The 24,550-nt window shown below is 43.3% G+C and overlaps 1 protein-coding gene across 3 annotated transcripts in view; it reads right to left on the minus strand.

Annotated features, from left to right (window-relative positions):
* Nucleotides 1–24,550, minus strand: part of RBPJ (recombination signal binding protein for immunoglobulin kappa J region) — a 142,720-nt gene that overhangs the window by 54,603 nt on the left and 63,567 nt on the right. Inside the window, exon 1 of one of the 3 annotated variants that reach the window (XM_030238790.2) lies at nt 1,669–1,772. The exons of the other annotated variants lie outside the window; for them this stretch is intronic. Coding sequence (XP_030094650.1) covers nt 1,669–1,688 — 20 coding nt within the window. The 5' untranslated portion in view covers nt 1,689–1,772. Of the gene's footprint in view, nt 1–1,668; nt 1,773–24,550 lie in introns of those variants that run through there. 3 annotated transcript variants of the gene reach the window in all.

The raw sequence follows: 24,550 nt of genomic DNA on the forward strand, positions 1-24,550 counted from the left end.
ACTCATAGAAACGTGGAAAAACTTACTAACTGGAGCACAGGCTGATAGTTATAGCCAACTTTAAAAGCATTTGTTCCCTTCTTTCAAGTCCAACCTCTAAACTAGTACACTCCAGGAATCATAACAAACAAGATTAGCTTCCCTAAAGAACATTTAATTGTAGAATTGTGTATCAGCCACAAGATACCTTCATCAGGACTGAAATCAAGCAAAAGCTTCAATTTATTTTTTCCACAAACAAGAGTGAGGAATTGGAAACACTATTGCAGCAAATCAAAACAACAAAATACCATAATGCTACCTTCTCCACAAGAACAAAAGCATCAACCACCAACTCCACCCCACCCCCAAGCAGGCTGTTGCTCTCTAACCACAGAGCCAATGCTGTAGACAATGTAATCCCACAGGGAAGACAGAAGGTCACAGACACACTGAAATCTTAAAATAAGGTCCACGTTTTAGAAAGACCTAGAAGTACTTTAACAAGACAAAATGTCATTTGGAACAAACAGGTGGAGTACAGAAACAGCCTGTTCTTCTCCCGACTGTCTCTTCCCTCAACACATACAGGAAGGTCACACTTGCTCTGCGCAGTCCAGAATTAAGGATACGGCACTTGAAATAAGCAGCAGCAATCAAGATGTGGCAAGGATGGCAACGTGCAATGTGACACTGCAGGTGTGATTGCGTACTGTATACCAGCAGTGGGTCTGTTATTATTCATCAGCTGTAGGTGGCAAAGAGGGTGTCACTTATTACAGTGACACATGCTGCAGCTGGCTAGCCATGATTAAGTATTTCCCAGTGTGGTTGAAAGGGATGGAGACTACCATTCATTATGATCCAGCGTGGCTTAGTGGCGTAGAGAAGCTGCTACCCTTCCCTGCACCGCAGCATTTGAAGGAAGGCAGCTAAAACTCAACAAAGCCCTGGGAATGGTGTGCAGAGAGGAGAGAAAGAGAACATCGGTCGCGCAACCTGACGGAACGGGTGTCCTGCTAGCAGGGGCGGAGAGTCCGCCCGCGCTCGGCGCGACCGGGAGCGCTCCGCCGCCAAGTGACAGCGCCGGGCCGGGCCCCGGCCGGCCCGCCGTGCGAGGGGCGATGGGGCCCCGCGCTCAACTTCCAACCACAGCAGCAAAAGCCTTTGTCCGAGCGCTCCCCGTCCGTAGCCGGGGGAGCCTGGAGGACCCCCGCCTACAGCGGGACGAGCCAGGGCGACCGAGAAGGGAGAACAGCCCGTGCCAGCCCCAGGTGCCCTTCTAGCTGGGCTCCGCCGCTCCCCTGGGAGCCCTCGGAGCGGGACCCGCTCCGAAGCAGCCGGGATGAGCACTGACCCTGCACGGAGTCCCGACCGGCGTGTCCGTGCCGGAGAGAAGGAAAGCAAAGTGAGCGCCCAGACCCGCCGGGACTCCCGCGCCGCGGGGCGGCCGGAGAGCGCGGCCGCTGCCGGGCCGGCACCCGGGGCGCCTCCTCCGTGCGCCCACCCGGCGGGACCCCAGCCCCACGAGGTTTGCGCCGCAGGGCCCGCCCGCGGGCCGTCCGGAGGGCAGTCCCCCGTGCCCTCGAGCGGCGGTCGAGGAGCGAGCGGGCGGGCGCGGCGCGGCCTCACCCAGGCAGCCCCGGGCGGCGGCGGCTCCGGCGGGCGCCGCGAACGCCCCGCACTCACCCTGTCACAACAGGCGCCATCTTCCACAAACTCTCGCCAAAACTCCTACTCTCGCGAGAGCGCCCCCCTCCCCGCGGCCCAGAGCGCGCGTGCGCGGGCCCGCGAGACACGCGCGGGGCGGGAGGGGGAGGCGGTGCGCACCGCCCACTCAGCGCCCGGGCTTCTCCCCTCAGACACAACAGCCCGGGCGTGGGAACGGCGCAGCTCTCGCGAGACTTGCCCTGCTCTCCGCATGCCGGCTGGCGCCGGACTCTCGCGAGAGCAGAACGCGCTCTGGGGAAACCGAGGGATTCCCTCAGCCCGCTCGCGCGTCCCGCCCCCGCCGGCGCGAGGAGGGGCCGAGGGGGAGGAACCATTCGGGAAGCGGAGGGAGGGGCGGGGCGGGGCCGCCGGTAGCGCTCGGGGATCGCCCCCTGGCCGCCACCGCCTTCTCCCCGCACCCCCGCGGGCAGCCGCGTGGGGCCGTGCGCCTCGTGCTGCCCGCGGGCCCGGCACGTGTGCGGCCCGGAGACACCGCGGCGGTGCCGGGGCTGAGGGTCAGTGGGGCTGGGGACCGGGACAGGCCGGAAAGACCTCTTTGTCAAACGGTGAATAAAAAGAACAGGGGGCTGCGGTTTGGAGGCACAGCCCTTAGGAGGACCTCTTACGTTCCTTACGTGGAATTGTTAACATTATTTTTTTTTAGAAGTCGGTTTTACATTAAAAACCCTGTTTCATAATTTTGTTTTCATGTGCAGCTGAAGTGCGTAAGATGCGTTTGTTTAGCAAACAGAAACAGTGGAGTCTGGCGGAGTCCCAGCCAGCTGAGCGAGCCACAGGCGGCAGCGTGTGGGCACGGGGACAGCCGGTATCTCAACACGGGGCTGCGGCGTGTGCTCCGGCGTTTTCGTACTACAAAAAAAGAAGACCCCAATTTTGGATTCATGTAGCAACATTACCCCTTCAGGGCGCGGGTCTGATTGTCCATTAGGAGACCAAATTTGAAAACTAATCCTTTTACATCAAGACTTCTGTCTGTTTCGACTTCCTCTGTGTTTAGAATAACATGTCAGTCTAACTTCGGGACAAATGCTACATTGATTTAAAGATTGTTGAGATTCCAAAGCCCACATCTTTTTTATTAAGTTAGCTCTGTACCTCTGCTGTCTTCTAAATTACGGGAAAAAATAACTTTTCAGTAATCCCATGAATAAGATTTCAGATTTCTCGCCCACATGTGCGCTTCACTGCTTATGCTAATTCAATGAATGATGTCTCACATAAGTCAAATCAGGTTTCGAGAGATTCCTTAGTGACAAAGTTTTCTATACGTGTCACTGTACAAACAGCTATTGTCTCCTGTCATTAAGGGACTTTCCCCGTCATGATTTCCCCCTCCTCATTAGATACAGGAGGACTTTGGCTCCCTTGTACACACAGTTCTCGGCAAAAGCACAATGCATACTGGAAATCCTCTGTATTGTTTGCAAAGAGCAACTCATAACCCCTTTGGAAATCTCTTCCTAAAAACAACTCTCTCTTTTTTTTTTTTTTTTTTCTCCCAAGGCTAAAGAATCGTCTCAGCTCATGCTAACTCCATTCCATTAAGAATAGCTTCTGGATGTTTGCCATGGACTGTCTCTAGATGGTTATTTTATGGGGCCCCTCTTTTAGTGTGTTTTGAATCAAACTGGAAAATCTAAAAATATAGCACACAATAATCTGCCATGTCTAGTCTCTTTTAATAATTTACAATGAAGGCACTTTGATTAATAACCAGATTAATTGGATACTGGAGCAGGTATATTATTTTGAAGAATTAATAATCACAGAACCCATTGTAGTCCTTTCCATCACTGACAGCAGTACATTATAAAACAAATAACCATTGATTTTATTTTCTTAAATTATAAATGATCTGCAGTTCAAAAGGCCAGAAATACTATTCAAATCAAAAACAATAGCTTGAACTTCATGTGAGTAGCTGGTGGAAGAAAAGATAGTAAGCCTAAATGTTTTCTTAGTATTGTTTATGCATTGAATTTTCTTCTTGCTTGTAAAAGTTTGTACTTCACATAGAGTGTGAACAATTCCTATTGACTTTATTGGAAACTGAAGGCATTCACCACCTCAGGGAACTAGACCTCACTGTCCGACCTCACTGTAACAAATATAAGAACTTCCAGAGCTGAGGTAGAAAAATTTAAATCCCAGGTTTGCACCATTTAAATTTTTGTGTTTGCTATGCAAATCAGTACTTTGACTTTTGATTTAAACTCAGCTGAGGTTGTCAAAAGGGTTCTCAATCAGGCCTGTCACTTCAGAGACAATTTGGAGAATCACAGCTGGAGGCATCTTTGAAGGATGTGATTTCCATAGGTGTTGGGCCTCACCCATGTTCCAAGCATATACCCTGCCAGGTCACTCCAGCTGGGTGCTCAGAATCATTAGTGACCTTTGAAAATGGAAGGCTGATCATGCAGGAAATCCAGTTTACTCTCACTTGTTAACTGGGGGACTGGACCACCTGCAACTTGGATTCACCAGCATGCGTGTATGTGGACAGAGCCACTTGGCAGTGCTTAGTGGATCTCAGCAGCTTCATCTTGGGAGTCCATAGGGTTCCCCTGCCCTCTCAGTCTTGCTTTGTGTGGAAAGAGGAGGAAAGACAAGGAGCCTAGCACCAGTCCATGGAATCTTTAAGGCTCAGGCCCTGTGTGTGGGTGGGGAGGAGGTCTTTTGGCCTGGAGAGTTGTCCCACCAATGGTACTGCAGGACAGGAGCTGCTGGCCAGCAGTGCTCGAGCAGCCCAGCTTTGGAGGAGGAGGGCAGGCATGAGCAGGGAGCATGAGATGCAAGCTGTGATAACCAGGCCAAAGATTTCAACAGCTTGTTTGACCAGTCCAGACCAAACTTTCTCCAGCTCAGCCTGGGCTCTCGGTTTCCCCTAAGCTCATTCCTTTGGGCACAGCACTAGCTAATTAATATGCTTCTCATTTGGCAACTGCTTCCCACCTCGCTGGTTTGGAGAAAGATGAGAAAACAAAATACCTGCACACTTTAATGTAGAAGCAATCCTGAGTTTCTTATGTGCTTAGCACAAGCATGTGAGAGAGGGACAAGGGGACAAAGAGACTCCCTCTCAGATCAGCCTGTCTTACAAAAAAACATCTCACAGTGTGTCCTTTAAAATCCCAGCTATTTTAAAACTCAGTGACCTTAAAAAGCATTGTAGGTAGTGAGAAGCGCAGTTATCTGGATCTTCATTATAAGGAGCAGGTTTATCTTGAGATGTTGCAGTTTGTAGGTGGTGTAAATCACACATTCTAGTGGTAGGTACAGTGATACAACCCTGCTGGGATTTCATAAGCACAGGATGTACAGTGTGGCTCAATCGCGTGTCTAGAAAAGCAAATAAACAGGCAGTTGCCCACAGAACATCTCTTAGATCTGAGCCGCAGTGCATGTGCCCACAAAAGTTATCGCTTAAGCTGTTCACCAGCCAGCTCAATGTCAGAAGTGTCTGCTCCTAGAAATGGATGCTGATGTTCAACACAGCTCAGAGAACTTGCAACATTAAGGATGACAAGGAGAAAGAATAGCCTAGCTAGCAGTCTGCAGCAGGAGCATTGTTAAATAGTTTTTGCTTGTGTGTCATAGTCTCAAAGAGGATGGTAGAGCAAAGAAAAAATCTGAATCTGTGTCTTAATGCAGGTTCAGGTATAAGTATTCCTTGGTGTGGGAGTCCCCAGAGGCTACAGTCAAGCTTGGGCCTTGCTATGGAGTTGCCTTGAAAGCAAGTACAGTCCCTTCCCAGAGTGTTCTTTTAGTGTAAAGGCAAGAAGCAAGGAGTATAGGAAACATTAGAAAGGAAGAGGGGGCGGGAAGATGAGGTTAACAGTAATAACATCATATGGTTATATAGGTTAACAGTGTGAACAGCTTGATGACTGACTTCTATAACCTCTTGTTTTCAAATAGTTTTCTAGAGCAGCCTGCTAAGACGCTTTGCATTGTATTAAATTTTGCTCCTCACCCTACCCCAGAATAGTATCTTCACTTATTTTCCATTGGGTGAAATGTTTTGTCAGCTTGCATGTAACTATCCCGTATCCCTCCTTAGTTTTACTTGGCTCTTCAAAGAGTGCACTTCTGAACCTCTCTCACACAGCATCCCTCCACTCGTGCACGATGCCTGTCCACCAGGTAGGTGTGGCACCAGTTATTCCTTTAGCCCTGCCTCCCATACGCAGCCATCTGCAGTGATAGCTGGTGCCATCGTCTCATCCTCAGGGTGCCCCTGCAGGTACCACCAGACGTCAGTCAATCATCCGGAGGCTAAAATGCCCTGGGGGCTGGCCAGGGAGCCTGCCTACACACACCGGGTAATGCCAGCCCCTGCACCCCAGCATTCACAGGCAGGGTAGTGCCAGCCCCTGGACCCCAGCATTCACAGGCAGGGTGGTACCAGCCCCTGCACCGCAGCATTGACGGGCAAGGTGGTGCCAGCCCCTGCACCGCAGCATTCACAGGCAGGGTAGTGCCAGTCCCTGCACCCCAGCATTGACGGGCAGGGCGGTGCCAGCCCCTGCACCGCAGCATTGACGGGCAGGGTGGTGCCAGCCCCTGCACCGCAGCATTCACAGGCAGGGTAGTGCCAGCCCCTGCACCGCAGCATGGACGGGCAGGGTGGTGCCAGTTCCTGCACCCCAGCATTGACGAGCAGGGTGGTTCCAGCCCCTGCACCCCAGCATTGACGGGCAGGGTAGTGCCAGTTCCTGCACCCCAGCATTGACGAGCAGGGTGGTTCCAGCCCCTGCACCCCAGCATTGACGGGCAGGGTGGTTCCAGCCCCTGCACCCCAGCATTGACGGGCAGGGTAGTGCCAGTTCCTGCACCCCAGCATTGACGAGCAGGGTGGTTCCAGTCCATGCACCGCAGCATTCACAGGCAGGGTGGTGCCAGCCCCTGCACCGCAGCATTCACAGGCAGGGTGGTGCCAGCCCCTGCACCGCAGCATTCGCAGGCAGCGGCAGAGCGGGAGTTCCCCAGGCCCCGCCTTGCTGCTGCCAGCGGCGTGGCTGCTGTGCTGCCCTGACCTTCTGCCGCGGCTAATGTGTGCACGCACCAAAGCAGTTCTAAGATTAAACCACAGGATGCAGGATTGCAAAGTCATTCATTACAAGGAGTAGAGCAGGATAAACTAAAAATTTCCATGTTTCCAAAACGTGCAGGAGAAGATACAGCTTTTTTTTCAGTCTGTCTCGTCTCTGTAGGACTGACTATAAGCTGAAGACACCTAAGGAAGTTATTTGCATCCTCTTGAAATCAAGAAAATGGGGAAGATTGAACAAATTTATTAGACTGTGAATTATCACAAATAATTAACAAGGAAGATTTAAAGATTATATTACTCCAGATGTTTTATTGATTTTATTGATATATAGAAATACAAATCGATTTTGCCATGCTCTTAATTGGTGTGAATACAGATTTTTTGCAGGAAAATATTTTGATCAGAGGTGCTTTTGCAGTTCTGTTGTTTTCCTGACGTGTATCAATTCACATCTACGCTCAACCCCATGCCTTTAATTTAGTGACTGAGTTAGAGCTGATTTTTTCAGCTAGTCTGGTCTCTCATTCATTAGGCTCTTTGAGAAAATATATGCTGACAGACTTCACTTCTACCAGTAAGTAAAATGTGTTTTTTGAAAACAAAGAATGAAAACTCATTTGATTCTACAAAACACAAGAGAAATACACACTCTTATTATACACATTTTTCTTACTTACAGGGAATATGTAACAGAACAATGCTTAAGGAAATTTCAGACTAAATATAACAAGGTACAAAAAAAGAACACATCAGCCTACTATAAAAGAAAACCACAAACTGCACATGACCTCTTGATAAAACTAGCACTAAAACCCCATTTGCCATTGTAAACCATCCCATTTTCCTATGTGTTAGGAAAATCCTTGTCCCAGTGGTAACCACACACTATGTCAAAGGAGGAAATATAGACAGAAATCCTTAACCTGTAATTCTGCATGCAAATATGTGCACACAGGAATTCTTTCTATAGAGAGAGGAGTTACAAAATTAATTGATTCACAGGTGTAAAGGTGGAAACCATATAAATGCTCTCTGGAGAATTTAGGTAAACCTCATTCTTGTCCTATATAGAGAAGTTAAGACTGTCCATGTCCATTGTCCATAAAGATAATATTTGTTTTGGGGCTGTTTATTTAAATCATTTAGGAAGTTATACAATCTTGAAACAGAAGATAGTCTAAAGGCATCACCAAAGAACATGTAATCCTAAAAAATATTTAACTTGTAATGCTGCCATGTTGATATCTATTTAGGTTACAAAAGTTCTAATTGTTGTGGACTTAGTCTAGCTTTTGTACTACTATAATTTTGCTGTTCCACAGACATTCCATTTTCCATAATCCTCCTGAAAACAGATGGACTATTTTTGGCCAGAACTATTGAAAATAAATTCCATAAAAATTGCCTGAGAATATTGCTCAGATCCAGAGTGGCTGACACCTTTTGAATTTTTTCCTCTTAGGGAATTACACATGACCTTTTAATGCTAAAGTTTATTAGTGCTTGGATATCATATTGGTGAACTTTGTATAAATGAATGGATGAACAGATAAGCCACAGCTAAGGTAATGATCTTACAGCTGTTATGGAGGTGACTGAAGACATGTCATGGATGATAACTACTTAAAAAATTTCTCTATAATTTTAGTTACTGTCATTCTTGGTTCAGGATTCACTCTCTCTTCTTTAATCTTAACAAGTGGTACTTCATTTTTAATGTTCCAGACAGCCAGATCTTTTTCTAGAAATGCAGATATCCAGACATTCTTATTACTCACGGTTTCATTATCAGTTTGTTTTTCTCCTCATTACTGGCACTGACCTTGCCAAGAACTAAGCACATGCATAATTTTACTGGTGCGATTAGACTCATTAAAGCTAATGGGATTAGTCAAGAAAGTAAACCTACTTCTGTTTAAGTGTTTGTTGTTTGAGGTAGTGCTTCTAGAATCAAGATGAGGAAAGTCTGGAAGGAATTCAGACTGAACAATAATTTTTAATAAATGTCATACAAAGAAAAATTAAAAAATTTTTCTCTTGACCCAACCCTGATGTGTGATCAACCCAAGGTGGTTTTACACTGGGGGCAGGGATTTCCTAACAATGCTTTTTCTTCAAAAGATGGGGGCTTGTCAAGAATTGAGCTGGTCTCAGCAAACTTTACAAGGTTGTTTCTCAAGTCTAGGATGAAATATTGAAATTAAAGATAATGAGACATCTCAGCCACCAGCCCAGCAACAAAAGCTGAGTGTAACCTGATAGCAGTGTTGTGATGCTGTGCCCTGGGAGACTCTGGTTCCCCCCAGGAATATTTCATTAATGTGGGGATATTGAGAGAGGCAAACCTAGAAAACGTTTCCTCTTTCTGCACAGAAATAGGGAGACAGCACTGAATTAAACAACATTTCCTCTTGCAGAGGATTGTCTCACAGTTAGAACATGGGCTTATAACTTGGAGGTCTTGTGTATAAAATCCTAAAGAGGTATTTATGCCAGTAAAAAGTGGGGAAAAAGTCTAAAAGATTTCCTTGCTATGACTCCTACCCTACCTTTGTTCCTCTTTTTGAGTGCTGCAAGTCTGCTGGTTTTTGACCTGCCAGCTGAAAGCCTCCCAGAAGCATTATAGCAGCCAGAAATACAATGTTTAGAGTGCACCTGGCTTTCAGCCCCTTTCTTTGAGAGCCATCTCTGCTAGGGCTGAGAGGGGAGGAGCATGGAGCAGTTGCTCCATCCATCCCAGGGAACTTCCCTTCTGGACCATCAGGACAATTATATGGAGACTGGTAACACAGGCCAGACATAAAGTGGGTGATTATTAACTCCATCATGCTATAATTTGTCATTTCTGGCCTCTGATGAGCTGCCTCATATACAGTGAGTTATAAAAATCTGGCCTCTTACAGAACCAAATGCAAACTGTTCTGGTATCATTTCAAAGCAGCAATTCTTCCATGGCCTTGGAGAAAACATCACTTGTGGGCTTTCACCCATTTTATACCTTCCTCTCAAAGCAAATACTTATTTTGGTCTCTGATAAATACAAATGAGAAGTAAAATTTATTTAAGCTGCAGACAGGCTATTTGTAGGCTAAAAGTGAAAATTCTAAGTTAATACTGACTCCTGTGCCCTGTCTTTTTCTGTGCAGAGGTAAAAAAACAGCAAGTCCATCGCTGCAACATCTAATATCAGGGGTGGTAGATATATTTAATATTACTCACTTTTCTCTAAGAAAGCAGTTGATCTATGCCCCACGCTCACAATTTTATTAACATTGGAAAGAGCCATGTGGTGTTCATACAGTGTTTAAGCTCCATGGAGTGTCAGAGCCCAAGGTTTTCTGATCACTGGCTGAGGAGGGCTGGAGTGACAGTTAGGGGTGCGCCGTTCCCTACTGTATATACAGCTGTTGCTGCGCAGGGGAGGGAAATGCAGGGTCTGGCTGTCTGTTCCAAACAAAAAGAAATGGCACATGCTATTACTTCCAGATCATTGCAGTCCCTGCACCACCATCTGCTGGGGGTCAGAGCAGTTGTCCGGGTCGGCGTCAGTCATGCACAAACTCAATGCCTTCCACGGAGCTGCACCCAGCAGTACATATTTACAAGAACAATAAAGCAAACCTGCTCCCTGGACACAGGCACCACAATGCTCCATCACATTGGGAACAAAGGGGCACAACGAAAGTTGATATGCATTACAAAGGAGGTTCTCAGGGATCACAGCTTTGTGATTTCAGGCCGTAACACAAATTGAAGGGAAGAAAAACTGTCACCAATAAGCCTAGACCTAGTGATCATTGTATTTGTAATTGACGCAGCATTGCTGAAAGGGTGCGTGGGTCTCTGTGTTTCCCCTTTTCCTATTGTTAAAGTCTTCTGTAGAAAACAGTTAAATGGGAGAAGCTTTGATGGTAAATATTGAAAACTTGGTTATGTTATTCTGTAACAGCAGCAAGATAATCTCTGCCACTCACCCCAGCTTTTCCATGCAGATCTCTTTTTCTGGGGCTTATGCCATGTGCTGGAGGGAGAATGTGGAGAGTCCTGACTGACGTAAACTGAACAGTTCCTGGAAACCGGATGAGTACAACTGTGTCACTGTGATGTTGAAACCAAATGAGCAGTTTTAGCATCTCTTCAGCCTCACAACAGCTAGTGAGTAATTCATTTCTCCTGCTAAAAACGGCTGCTTCACCACCACTGGAGTGACACATCAGGCGTTACTGTCGGGCACTGCAAACCTTTCACTTAGCACTGTCCTGCACCCTTGGCTGAGCATACGTGTGCAGGCGTGACACCCTTGGGGCCTAGAGCTTGAGGTGCCTAAGCTGGCAGTACATTAAGGCATAGAGATAAAAGTACAAGCTTTGTTTTAGGTCTGGGCTAGCTTCCTGCAGAGCTACATCCAGTGTTTTGGTGCTGCGTCAAAACGGAATGCGTGGTGCAGAGGCGTCTGCATTTAGTGAGTTTATTAGTTTGGTCTCAGCATCAGCACTGTTAAAACAGGCAGCAGTGCCAGCATGGGGTGAGAGAAATAGGCAACAGTTCTGGAAAGCTATGAAAAGGGCAGGTGGAGCTGCACCCAGAACATTTTTCAAGTGAGGCTCATTGCCAAATAACTAGAAACTATGCTGTGCGAGCAGAAACACATGAAGGACTGCTGTAGTTCCTGCCTTACATAGCTACAGTGTCTGTCACAGCACTACCACATGCATAATCTTTGACATTTCATCTGATAATTAGTGGTTTTGGCACAAGTAAACACACTCTTGTTAGGTTCTACCCTCAGTTGCTTTTTTACTAAGCATCACTCATCATTTTTGCATAAAACCTCTCCAGTCCATGTAATGTTTGACAGCCTTCTTGGATGATTTGCCTGAAACATGATATGGAAGAGGAGACCTCCAGGTAGCTGCACACACATGTCTTCCAGACTCCACCTTCCTGGCCTCACTGGCACCAGGACACCCCAGCTGCCGGAGTCGCAGAGCTGGTTCTGGAGCCTGCGAGGGCATGCAGAGCAGCCTTTGCTTGTTTCCTTGGAGAACCTCACCAGCTCAGTTACGTATCTGTACTTGGAGGACACTTTCCCTGAGCCATTCCATGCAGAGCTGAACTCCACAAGTATGTACTGCAGCTAGGCAGGCTTTCAGCAGTGGGTCAGAACTGAAAGACATAATTTTTTTTACCATCTGGTCTTGTGGAACTGCATTTGAAGTAAAAGTTGCCGAAGAGTAGTCAATATATAGCTTAGATGCATTTACATAATAAAATGTATGCAAAGTGTAAATAATTTTGTATCTCTACTTTTGGGGAGGAAAAGGCAGGGGATGGGAAGCTGGCAGAGTGGCTCTTTCAGGATATTAGTAATAAAATGAAAGGACAGAAAGTCTTCTACCTGTAGATAATTGATGTAAATAATGTGTGGGGACTGAAACTCATTTCCATTAGTAGTCCAATATAAGTGATTTGACTTATATTGTCCTGTATGTTTAGTCCACCATAGAAAGGTGCTACATTGTGGAAATCATCTTGTTTCAGTGCCTGCTTGTACCTGTGTTGGGCTTTATTCTACCAGCCAGTGACTGTGTAGGGAACAGTCTGGGTTTCCCAGTCATCCTTCTGGACACAGTCCAGACATTGAGGAACTTGTAGGAGAAGGTTCTCCTGCCCATAATAACTAGATGGTCTTTAAAGTCCCTTCTAACCCAAACCTTTCTAGGATACTGTGATATTCTTCACATAATGCCAGGGAAATTTAGAACTGGTCTCATGTGTTCTGCAGATAAATAAGGGACTTCAGTATCCAGAAGGAACTTTTCAGGTGTTGTGGTCACTAGCAAATATAAACCACAAGAACAGATACATTCTGACTAATAAAATAAGTTTTCTGATAAAAACAAAGCTTTTACAGAATGAACAATCAACTCATTGGTACTCAAGAGTACCAATCAACAGTACAACTGTGTTGGTACTCTTGTTCTATGACGCGTTACCAGTAAACCATGCTTTTGTTGATGGAATATTCCACCCTCTTCAATCATATGTGTCATACTTAAATGCTGCCCTGGATAAACCATAGTCCTAACTTTTATGTTGTAAGTCTATCATTGCAGGAAAAATAGATTTCAGTTTATTTTTCTTAATTGCCTAGATGAAATGAATCTACACTGTGTCCGGGCCAGTGGACATCCAGTTATGCATAAACCTTAGGAGTCTAATGTTGAAACCCTGCAGCAACCAGGGGCTGAGTGGAAGCTTTTATGTTTGGGTACTTAAGTGGGAGATGAGCTGTTGTGAAAATCTAGACCAGAATAATAGTTTAACTTTTTATATTGACTCCTTTATTTAATATTCCCCTTTATCTCTGAGGTTGTAGATAGGTTTTTGTAAAGAGTAATTCTGCAAGTTACTACATTTCTGGGCAACATAAATTCAGCCCACATCAGGCACAGCGTGTTGAGTCACACAGCACACAGAATATGTACACATCATGGCTGTTCTTTCCAGCTTTATTCTTTATGCTGCATCAATGACAACTATTGGAGAAGAAGTGATGTTTGATCAAACTCAAATTGCACAGAGGGAAGGTTTGGCTTTTTTGAACAAATTTAATCTTTCACCTTCAGCTGTGCCAATTGAATACATTGCATCAAGAGACAGTGATGTTTTTGATCTGGGATTAACTGTTGTAACTTTGGATTTACTGCCTGGTGGAGCCTTGGCCTGATTTTTACCCGCAGACACTTATATATGCTGTTTCTTAACATATCTTCCTTGAACTCATTTTCAGATCTACTAAACTCTCTTCTTCCTGCCTGTTCTCTGAATTCTGTCTGCAGTAATATCTGCCAGCTTCTAATGGCTGATAGCCAGATAAATGACCATTAGGAAATAATGGATTAATAAAACACAATTATGTATTTTTATGAAAGCAATGTTTTAGTGATTTACAGCTGGCCTACGGCATATATATGGTTAACATGGACTTTTGTTGCTTTTGTACTGCATCCCTTCTCACTGCTTACTCTGCCTACTTACAGATTGTATTTTAGCCCCTTGAATTTGCCTAATTGAAGAAGTCTTTGCAGTTATATTTCCTAAGCATCATGTAGGAGGTTCCTCAGACATATTGGAGAGGCTTAAAACTTTATGAGGGAGAAAAAGCTTTTAATATTTAAATATGTCCCCATTGTTTGTGGTGTTTTGTTTTTTTTGGGTTTTTTTTGTTATAGAAATAATCTAAAATAAATATTCAAAGGGTTGTCTTGCCTTAATAAACTTAGGAAACTTTAGACTTGTCCCTTATGTTGATTACATATGCAGCTGTAATTACTCTGTTTTTACTTGCATGTTTTAGGCCGTTGCATTGTGTTAGTGATTGAGTAGCACTTCACCGAGCAATGGAACTGTGTTCACTCAACTTAAATACTGCTGCAAAAGTAGCACAAGAGAAAAGTGTCTTAAAGGTTCTACAGAAACTCTGGCTAAGCTGCAGTAGTGGACTGGAAAGAGATGTGGCAGAGAGAGAAATCACAAAAGTTATGGAAAAATTGGTGGAAAGGCAAAGGGAGAGACTGTTGCTTTGGGAAATGGAGAGAGGGGTGGCTGAGCAGACAGCGTCAAATTGCTCCCCCTCTCTGTTCTGGCACTTGCAGATCTATTGAAAACAGGCCAGAAGGACATGCTGAATTTGTTACTCCCGTGTGCCAGCCTTTTCTGCAGCAGCAAGAGAAACCAATCAGTGCTGCTTCAAAAGCAGCTGGAAACTGAGAAATCCCTGGTCCCCCGCTGCCTGGCAAGCAGCAGTACAGGGTCTTCTCAGTTTCCAGCAACTACAGAGGCTCCATTGACAAAATGTGTGCGGCATTTGAAGGAGCACAATGTGACAATGAAAGAACCTGAGGGAAACAAAACGAGGAAGGGGGAGAAAGGAAGAAAGGGGGGAGAATTAAATGGGAATGAGGGAGCAACTGAAGACAGGAGGACAAAAATCCAAAGAAAAATATGCTAATCACTGCAAAAGGGGCAATAAAAATAAATCATCCTTGTCATATTTGACATGTCTGCACTACTTTATCAAAGAGTATAGTTGTGATAGGAAGACTAGAGAAAAAGAGGTAAACTTTACTAATGTTTGCTTTCATTGCCTCTCTGAGATACAGGCACGCTTAATTTAGTCCCCTGCTTTCACAAATACTGTTGTGAAGTACCGAGTGACTGCAAGATGCCAGATACCACACAGGGGTCCACATGGCACTGTGAATGGGACAGCTCCTACCCTCATCCTCTGCTTCTGAAAGAAGAAGAAAGATTTAAAGAGCCCTGTAAGTCAGGAGAACGGTGCCTTACCATTGCTCAGAACAACCTGGGGAGAAAACAAAATGCTGCCCAAAATAAAGCAAGGCAGCTGGTTTGTTTTCTCATTTCCCTTGTACTTCATTGCACTGGCTATGAGAATGTGTAGCAGAGTGGAAACCAGAGTATCACCAAGAGCTCAGAGCAAAGCAGCATGGCTGACTTTTATTTCTTTTTCCTCTGTCTGCCTGGTCATAAGGTAGGACATCCAAGAGGGGTAGCAAGAGCTCAAGGGATATACCTGTGGTACTTTACTCTCCCAGCTGTTCCCACTTATGCTGCTTGTTCAGGATGAAGGGAGATTTGGGAGTGCCAGAACCAAAGTTAGTTACAATGCAATTATACTGGAAGGGACTTCCCAAATGTCCTCACATGACTCATGCAGTTTTTAGTTCATGGGTCCAGCTTGACCTCCTTCAAATTAAAATCCCCTGAAACATATGCTGGGTGAACACAGTGTCTTCAGCACCAATTTTTCACTCCAGATAGCTGCTCTTACTTGGAATAACTTGGTACAGTAACATGCAAAATTGAATAGTACTTGGGAGAGAGCACTGGCATCTACAGATTTTCTGGGAATTCTTTGTACTTTCTGAAAGGTCAGAGAAGTGCACCATAAAAACTGAGACAGAAGAAAAAAAGTGTTGCTGTTAGTTTCAAAAGGGAATATCAGCCAGGAACCGAGAAGAGGGTAGATTTTGTATTGCCCAAGTTGAAAGTGAGTAAACTCAATTTATGTGCATTTGCCTTTGAGCTCTGCACTATCATCTTAAATGAGCTTATCTTTTTAAGCAAAGGAAGGCTTCTGTCCTGGTGACAGGAGTTTTGCAGTTAATAAAGCCTTCTTAAAAAATTCTCATTTATCATTCAGGTTTAAAATAAAATGCTTCCATTTGCTCTCTTAGCTCTTATTTTCAGTCATGAGTAATAATTCCTGTAGTTACTGCTTAGGTTAAAAAAAAATCTGTTTCTCCAAAGAAAATTAATTTGAGCATGAACCATGGCCTCTACACAGTTCCCAGTATTTAGATCAGTGATCAATTTGTCTTTCTCTGTAGGAGTAGTAGACAGTGTAGAACTGATTTTTTATGATATTTTTATTAATGAGTTTCTGGGTGTTATAATTTTGAAAGAACCTACAGATGCTTTAGAAGCTGTAAAATGAGACCAGCATCATGTCTGTCTGATCAGGAATCGCCCATTGTGTCATAGGTTAAGAATGAGATGTTTTGGTTTTTTCATTTGTTCTGTTCATGTATAGTAGATCAAAATTAGTACCATATTTTCAAATTTAGCATTTCAGATTTTTTTCATCCAAGGTAATTTAAAGCAAAGGTATCTTGCTTCATCTCTAAAATCTTAGCTGTATTTTTTATGTCATAGGAGGATATAGTAGTTAGGGCTTTAGAGGAACTACCAGCATGATAAATAAACACAGAGAGATACCTCTCAAAATACTGGGCAAAACCTATCTAATAATTTTTGAAATTTTTCCCTTTTATGTTTGTCTCATGAACTGGCTCTGATTACATTAATGAGTAACTCATCATAACAGAAACAGATCACCATATTGAAGTAGTTAGTGCTGAGAATCAGTATGTTTGTTATAAACATTACAAGGATTTGAACTTCAGGCTACCTTTAACTTTATCCCTTGGATTGGCCCTTCTCACCATGCAAGCTGCCCAAAGGCTGCCCAAAGGCCCACTGCTTGGTTTGGACTCATAACATCCTTGCTGGAGTGCATTTCATGTGCACTGAGCAGAGCTTCTGGGTTAGTTCCCTGCAAAGGGAATTCAGTGCTTCTGTGCACCAAAACTGCTCTGGGAGCTGAGCCAGTGTGCAGTAAATGGGAACACTCAGGGGGTGGGATTTGTTGCAAAACTGCATTGCTGCTCTGAACCAAAATGGTAAATATATAGGCAATCATTAGTATTTTTGTGCCTTTGGGAAAGCACTGCATATTTTTCTCTAGTGTGCAAACCAAGCAATTTTGCATGATAAAGCTAAAATATGTATTTTCGTACTTTTCTGACCAGCAACCTCTGGTAAGTTCTTTTGTGTGTTTGATGATGCAAAGAGAAAGCAAGCTGCACTGAAGCATTATGTAAGCAGAGAAATCCTTACATGTGTGCTTTACATGCAACTCAGAATAGTAGATTTTATTTTATCAAGTGATAAAAATTGTGGCTTTCACATAAAAATTATTAAAAACTGGTCTCCTAGCTTCAATTCTCCAAAAAAGAGAAAGTGATGGGTTTGCCAAATCAGGAAAACAGACTAATTTTCTATGACCAAAGAGGACCCTGCACTACATAGGGCTTCATGAGAATGCATAAAGAGTGAAGAAAAAAAATGTCGAAAATCATGTAGTTCATTTAAAGCAATGTGCTTGATATCATATAGTACATTGAGATATTGATCATGAGATCAGAAGTCAGAACTTCTGCATGCTAATTTTGACTTTGAAAGTGAATTCAGCTTTTGTCAATTCATTACTGTGCCATTTCCCACCTGAGCAAAGGAATGTTAATGTTTCAAAGAGCAGAAGAAAAATTCAATACTTAACAGTTCACCTTTCTCATTTCCAGTTTATTTATTTGAGTGAATAATTATTTTGCTCTTAAAAGGCTACTGAATTTCATTTATTGCTGGCTAGATTTTTGCACTAAATGTTTTAATTTTGGTTACTCACATTCATCTGTGTAATTTCAGTTCCTTGGCTGGATTGCTAGAGCTCAGAAAAGGTTCTTCTGCAGCTGCTGGTATAAGTACAAAATCTAATTTCAGTTAATTCTTGCATATATGTTTTTTGCATTTGTTCTCAACAAGTGATCAGGCACATTTTGAGTGAATGCAGATTTCCAGAATCCAATAGAAAGGAATGTAAATTGAGTGGTAAAAGGCATTTGATTGCGAAAAAAGGAGAATTCCTACAGTAGTGTACTCCAGTGGCTTTGTGCTAATGCTCTTGAATTTCTTCCACTGGGGTCTGATCCATAAAGGGATTTGGTTACTTAAAATAGCAGTTATGTCCTAAAGTTCTTAGTATGTGCTATTAGAACTTCATCTCAGCTTCTCTTTAAGCTTAATAGAGTACACCCATGTTCCCACCACAGATTATACCCTCAATCTGCCTTTGAGGCTCCTTTGCTTACTGCCCAAGGGAATGGTGGCACCTGAAATGATAGACACTGCAGCAAATTCAAGCAAATGTGCTGTGCTGCTACCAATATGCCTGAACTCACCAGGACCCTCCTTATTCTGACCTGGGGGCTCTTTTGTCACCTGTGATTGTGCATTTGCACGTAAGCAGAGGTGTGTCTGTCAATTTGCAGGTTACTGCTGTAAAGACCTGACAGACAGACCAGCTCTGATGCAGCAATGCTGGGGCTCTCCAAAGGGCTTTGTTTGGTATGAGCTCACAAGCAGGAAAGATTTCTCCTTGTAAAAGGCTACCATCCACTTTTGTGCAATATGCAGTTTGATCCATATCCTTGCCAATTATATTTTGAGGATAGTGGCCCAAACTGTACCTTCCCTATCCCCAGATGAGAGGCTAAGTTTGCCCAGAGAGCTGGAAGATGCTGCTTCCCGGGGAGCTGTCAGTCAGCTGTGACTCCAAACTCCTGGTACGTCACTCCCTAATTAAAACCAGCTTCTAGCATGTCTTTTTCACTCACGCCTTGAAATATCATTCTAGTTTAGGAAACTTTCAGACACAGCCATGCTCAGCTCCTTTCTGAGTCTGGGAGAACGCAAACCTAAATTCACCCTCTGGACATCCTTTGTCTCTGGGCACATTGTCTCCCTTTGTAGTTCTGGTCCTAGAACAACACAAGTGTATTTGTCTTCTCGTAAGGAGATACTTTTGTAAAGTTTTCCACTTCAGTTTTGCAAAACCAAAAGTTTTCTGATGGTCTACAGATAGCTTGAGATCTAGTTTTTAATCTGAACTGGAGGCTCTCCACAAGAATGTTGAGAGATTAGGTCTCAGTTCACTTCAGTGATGAAACACCAGGAGTTTCATCTTCAAGGTGTTTCTGATTTTCTTCTTTTAATGAAACACAAAAATGTAAAGTATCTTCCCTTCCACCCCAGGTTTACAGCAAGAGCTTTAGGAATTAACACAACTGCATTTCTCAAACAGAGGTTTTTTAAAAGTTTAGCAGATTTTTAAAATTTCAGTTTGATTATCCTTTTAAAATTTGATCCCCTAAAGAAAGTTTGCAGAAATCCCTAGTAATTATTAATGGGTCACCTGGTGTATCATGTGACAATACTTCTTACCCTCAACCATTAACCATTACATCCCTATTACAAGTGACAACACAGAGACAGACAGCTCAGGCTTTTGCTTTGGCACAGTCTCTACAGATTAATTAAAAAAACAAGCCCAGTACAAATTATACCAAACAAAAAAAGTCCAAAGCATGAAAATAAGCCAAAAAAAGAATTACATAATTTCCTTGTATCTTCCCTAAGGATAAGGATTTTGAGAGTACAAGTCAGTCTCAAGAAATGAAATAAAAACAGCCCAGCTTTTAGTGACTTATTCTTACCTTCTGGACCAGAGCAGGCCATCAAGTACAAGCAGCAGAAGTCTGACTGCCTGACAGGTTTTAAAATAGGAGTGAAGGTGCAGTTGTGAGTAGCTTGACTTTATGGTTTGTGACAAGATACAGTGACCAAGAAAAGTGGACTTGAATATGGAGCAGCACAGCATTGTGGATATCCCATCTCCTGCTGCTTACAGTCAAGCACAAAGTCGGTGTGCTCAGCAGCTATTGTTGGTGAAGTATTTTCAAGGCTCTCTTGAGTGGGGAGAACACACATTACATGTCCTTTGGGATGGTCAAGCCTCTTTTTTGTACCTCTGCTTTCCAGTCTGCAATACAGAGGTGCTGTGAGGAGGAAGCAATGGATGACTTATAACTATTTTCTTGGTACAGGAACAGCACATTTTGTCAGTGAATTATCCCTTTGGCATGTCATTTTGCCATGTACTTGCCTTGCTCCCAATCCAACATCACAGTTTCAAATATTCTGGCAAATTACATTTAGTAATGAAACATACTTTCCTGCTTAATAGTTCAGTGAGAATTATCTGGAATATTAATAAGCTTTCTGCTGTGCCTCAATGGTGTTGTTCATTTCTGCTTAAATAAAGCTCAGGATAACAAAGGATCAGCTGTTTGATCAGTTGTTTGCCAGGGCTTCATTTAACATCATCATTCACATTTCCTTTAAAATCAAGGGTTTTCACAAGGTCAGTGTCTCTAAGGATACTTTGACAGATATAATTCTGTGTTGTTTACATTGGTGAAGAAAACAAAAAAGGGCAACATAACGTATGTTTTGGTTGCACTCTACGGTGCCTGTGAAGTATATCAGTGATCAAACCTGGTAAGTTTTAGAACTACCCTGGCGCATCCCAGGTCTGAATTACAAGGCAGAAAGTTTAGTTACTCAGCTCCAGTTTCATTGTACCCCTGTTCCTGAAATTTTATTTCAGAAGAAGATTTGGGGTGCACTTTTGCCCATATTTTAAATTTTTTTTTGTTTGTTTTTGTTTTCACCAGTAATTTCTGATCTCTTCTGTTTTTTTAGGTCATGCTCTGTCCCTGCTCCAAATAGGTAGTTTGGTGAACACAAAGACATTTAAAGGGCTTCAACCAAGCAAAAAATGTGTGTAGAACTGATGGAAGACTTTAAGATGACAAAGTGGGAAAGGCTTACCGGGAAGTATACAAATCTTTTTTTTTTAAATATTATTGATCTCCCCCACTCTGACATTCATTTGACTGTATCAAAATCCCAGTTTTCATGTAAAAATAACTCCCTGTGAAAACATACTGATGCCCCTACTGGTGCCTGCAGGTTCAGTGTGAAACAATACCTGTGAGCAATGCTGATGTGCATCATGAAGTCCAACAGTGTTCAGTAGCTTCAGGGCTCCCTGACAACTTTATCAAATGACACCATGTACTAGGATGAGAAAAATATAAAGACCTTATTAAATCCCCAAAAACCTTGGCTCTTGCAGTAATGGCCTCTTTGCCTCTGTCAGCCTATGATGGGCAAATGGGAATGAACCATGGGATGGGCGTGAGAAGCCAGGACCACGCAATTTTCATGTCACGCTGTGCCTTGGGCAGAAGCTTCCAGTCATCTGACCCTGTCCTCAGCATCTGTTTCCCTGAATTGCAAATAGTTCCATTACCATCATGCTGTTTTATGTCCTGCAAATGCAAATTTGCCCTATGACAGAATGAGTCCTATGCCTGATGGAGATTTCGCCATCCCGTATTGTGTGTGTGCAGGTCCTACGTAAGTCTAAGAGAAACCTTCTGATGTGTACTGATGTGTTCTGATTGTTTACATATGTTATCAGAGGGGAAAAAAAACAGGAAAGAAAAGCTGGCAGCTTACACTGCCAAGAGACCTGGCAGTGGCTATAATCACATTTAGATCATTTCCAGTCAATAGATTTTGTTTTCATTTTTAAAAAAACCCTTCCTAGAAAGTTGCTGCACTGTTCTTTTTACTCTGTTACAGTCAGCCCAGAGTAATACCTGCAATGGCTCCTGTGCTTACAACCAAAGTAGGTAACATCAGGAGATGTTTCAAGAGAGAAGGTGGAAGGTGTGGTAAGAGAATGTGCTTTATACCAGTTCAAAAGATGTAACACTGCTTGGAGCTGTGATTATGGTTCAGTATGACAGAAGTCTTTTAATGATAGGGAAGTCAGGGACTTGTAATGCAAACAGAAATGTATGCCAAAAGAAGATAAAGTTTGGAACCTGGGCATATTTCTCATCTTCAGGTCAAGCTCTATAATGGGACTAAAAAATATGAGCACTGGAGGACTGGGACTCCAGTGTCTAGGAATTGCCTGTAGCAGAGAGAATGGCTCCTTTAGCCTGCTAAGCCAGAAGAGCTCACTGCTTCTCTGAAACAAAATAGTAGAGGCAATAGACACCAAAGCAAGTTTAATTAATGTCTAACTAAGTTAGTGTGTTTAAATCTGTCTTCTTTCAACTATTCTGCACCTTTTCACATGTACATGTGATAATAGAGACTTTTTAGGGTGAAATAGAAGTCCCAATCTTACATCAGCATCTCAAGTACTACAGTTCCAGCTAGTCCAGGCCCAAGCCTTGGGAGTCCTATACTATTAATATAAAACTGTTCTCATTTGGGGACTGAAGACGACAGTTTTTGAAAATGCTGACTCGTTTTACAATAACAGTAATATTGTCCCTGATATTGTCCCTAATATTGTCCCTGCCTGAAGACATACAACATGAACAAAAATAAAATCTAAAATTTAATATCAGCATAAATATTAGCCATTCATATTAGCATTAACCAGAGAGAAAGAAAAAGGACATTCAAATGCAAGCAGTCACAAAGATAAGGAGCTCTAGTACAAAGTCCTTGTGAGAAGATGCAGTGTTATTGGCATCAACATTTCTTCTGACATCTTAGTCATCAGAGGCACAAAGATGGCAATGAGTGCTCCAGAGGAAGCAGGGCAGTGATACAATCACTTCACATCCAGCATCCGATTCCAGGTGTGAAACCAAACCAGAAGGATTATTGTTGTATGCATGTAGAAAAGTGACAAAAGCTATCTGCTTTTGACACACTGAAGACTAAATGTTAGCACCCTAGTTTCACTAGATGTTACTCTCCCTTCCCTAGAGAAGGGAAGACCAAATAGCACCTATCAGATGCTGATGTAGCTTACAGGTTACAGCACACACTCCTTCCCTCTGCCCTCCACTCGGAAATTGTATGTCATAGGATCATGTCAGAGGTTCTGGCTGTTAGGTCACAAATTCCAATACAAAAATGCAAGGCATAAGAAGTTGTCAATGATACAAAGGAAAAGAAAGTAATACTTGTCAGCTGAGATATCAAAGGAAAACCACAGCTGAAAAGGAAAACCAAAGATGCTGTGCAGTCAGAACTTGGTGGAAGCTATCATCTTCTGCTGTGTGTTCCTTGTGAGAGGGAGAAAGATGCTGTCTCCTAAAGGCTGGCAGTGGTAGGGCATTGGTGTGCAAAACTTTTGTACGCCAGACCAACAGAAGTGGAAAGGAAAATGAGGTTGACATAAATGGACTTTCATGTCCAAATCTCCATCCAAAAGACCTAATCCTGGCCTGAGCTACTTCAGATAGCAGCAGTCATTGGTGCCAGACTCCCAAAACATACCCTTGTCTGTGAACTTTTTACAGGTTTGGGAGTAGGGTGAAAGGCTGGATGAGTTAATCCTGTTTGAAGTTAACCTGGTTCCCTAAGGCAGTCCAACTTGGAACATTTTTGAGTTTAGCTCTTTTGAAAGAGCTGTCTGACTTCTTTCCAGGAGAAGAGTGAAAGTGGACCAATGCTGTTTTTACAGAAAAACCTTCATCCACCTTGATTTCACACTCATGACTCCTGCAAATGTCAGACAGACTGTGGCTCAGAGCCAGCACATAGTAGTGGCAGCAACAACTTCTTTCCACTGGTTTCTTTAATTGACCATTTCCGTTACAGATCTGAAAAGAGATGAATCAAAACTAATTGCTTGCTTAAGAAGTAGTACTGACTTATTCGTTGTGGCACTGGGCACAGGCACTTGAATGGTCTGGAAAATATGAAAAGAATTGGCTGGGGAACAAAAACAGAGCTGATACGTGGTAATGGCAGAAACAGAAGTAGAAGCTATATAATAAAGGCAAATTCCTATTGAATGCCTCTCTGTCTTGCTTTAAAGAAATACAGAGAAGCACTCAAGATGTGCAGATAACTAGGCAGTGTTTCTTACTGCAGAGTTTAGGAAAGAAGGAAGTGCTTCAAGGGTTAGTTCCTGACTGTATGGAATATTGCTGGACTGAAGGCAGTCAGCTGGAGTTCATCCTGATAGTCCCCCAAACCACTTTATTGCAAAAATGTACTGTAATCAGTAAGAAGCAGTCACAGTATTTTCCCACCACTTTCCTGCTTTATAGGCAGATGGGGGAAGCATAAGAGTGTGGGGTTCATGATGCATGTGAATGATGAGCTTAGTCCATATTTTAAAGAAAGTATCTTGTGGAAAGAGAGAAAAAAAACAAACTATGGTTGCATGTGAACTTCAGCTTTCCTCCTGCCTATCGATTATTTGTTCTATTTGTTAGGGCAAGGTTGCTTGCATAGTTGTTCATATGTTGCATCAAAGGAATAGATGAGTCACTAAACAGAGGGTGCTACATTCTGTAATGTCTTTGCATCTGCTTCCACTGCTACATAACCAGCTGGAGAGAGACTTTAGAAGCATCAGTTCCTCTCCACAGGCTGATCACTAGGTTGATGAAGACAGAATTTACAGAGGTAGGAAATTAGAAGCAGTGGATTATTATACCTTCAGAGAAACTTACACTGACTACTTTCAGAGAT

This window comes from Serinus canaria, chromosome 4 (genome assembly GCF_022539315.1).
Source record: "Serinus canaria isolate serCan28SL12 chromosome 4, serCan2020, whole genome shotgun sequence".
In the NCBI taxonomy this organism is placed as follows: Eukaryota; Metazoa; Chordata; class Aves; order Passeriformes; family Fringillidae; genus Serinus; species Serinus canaria.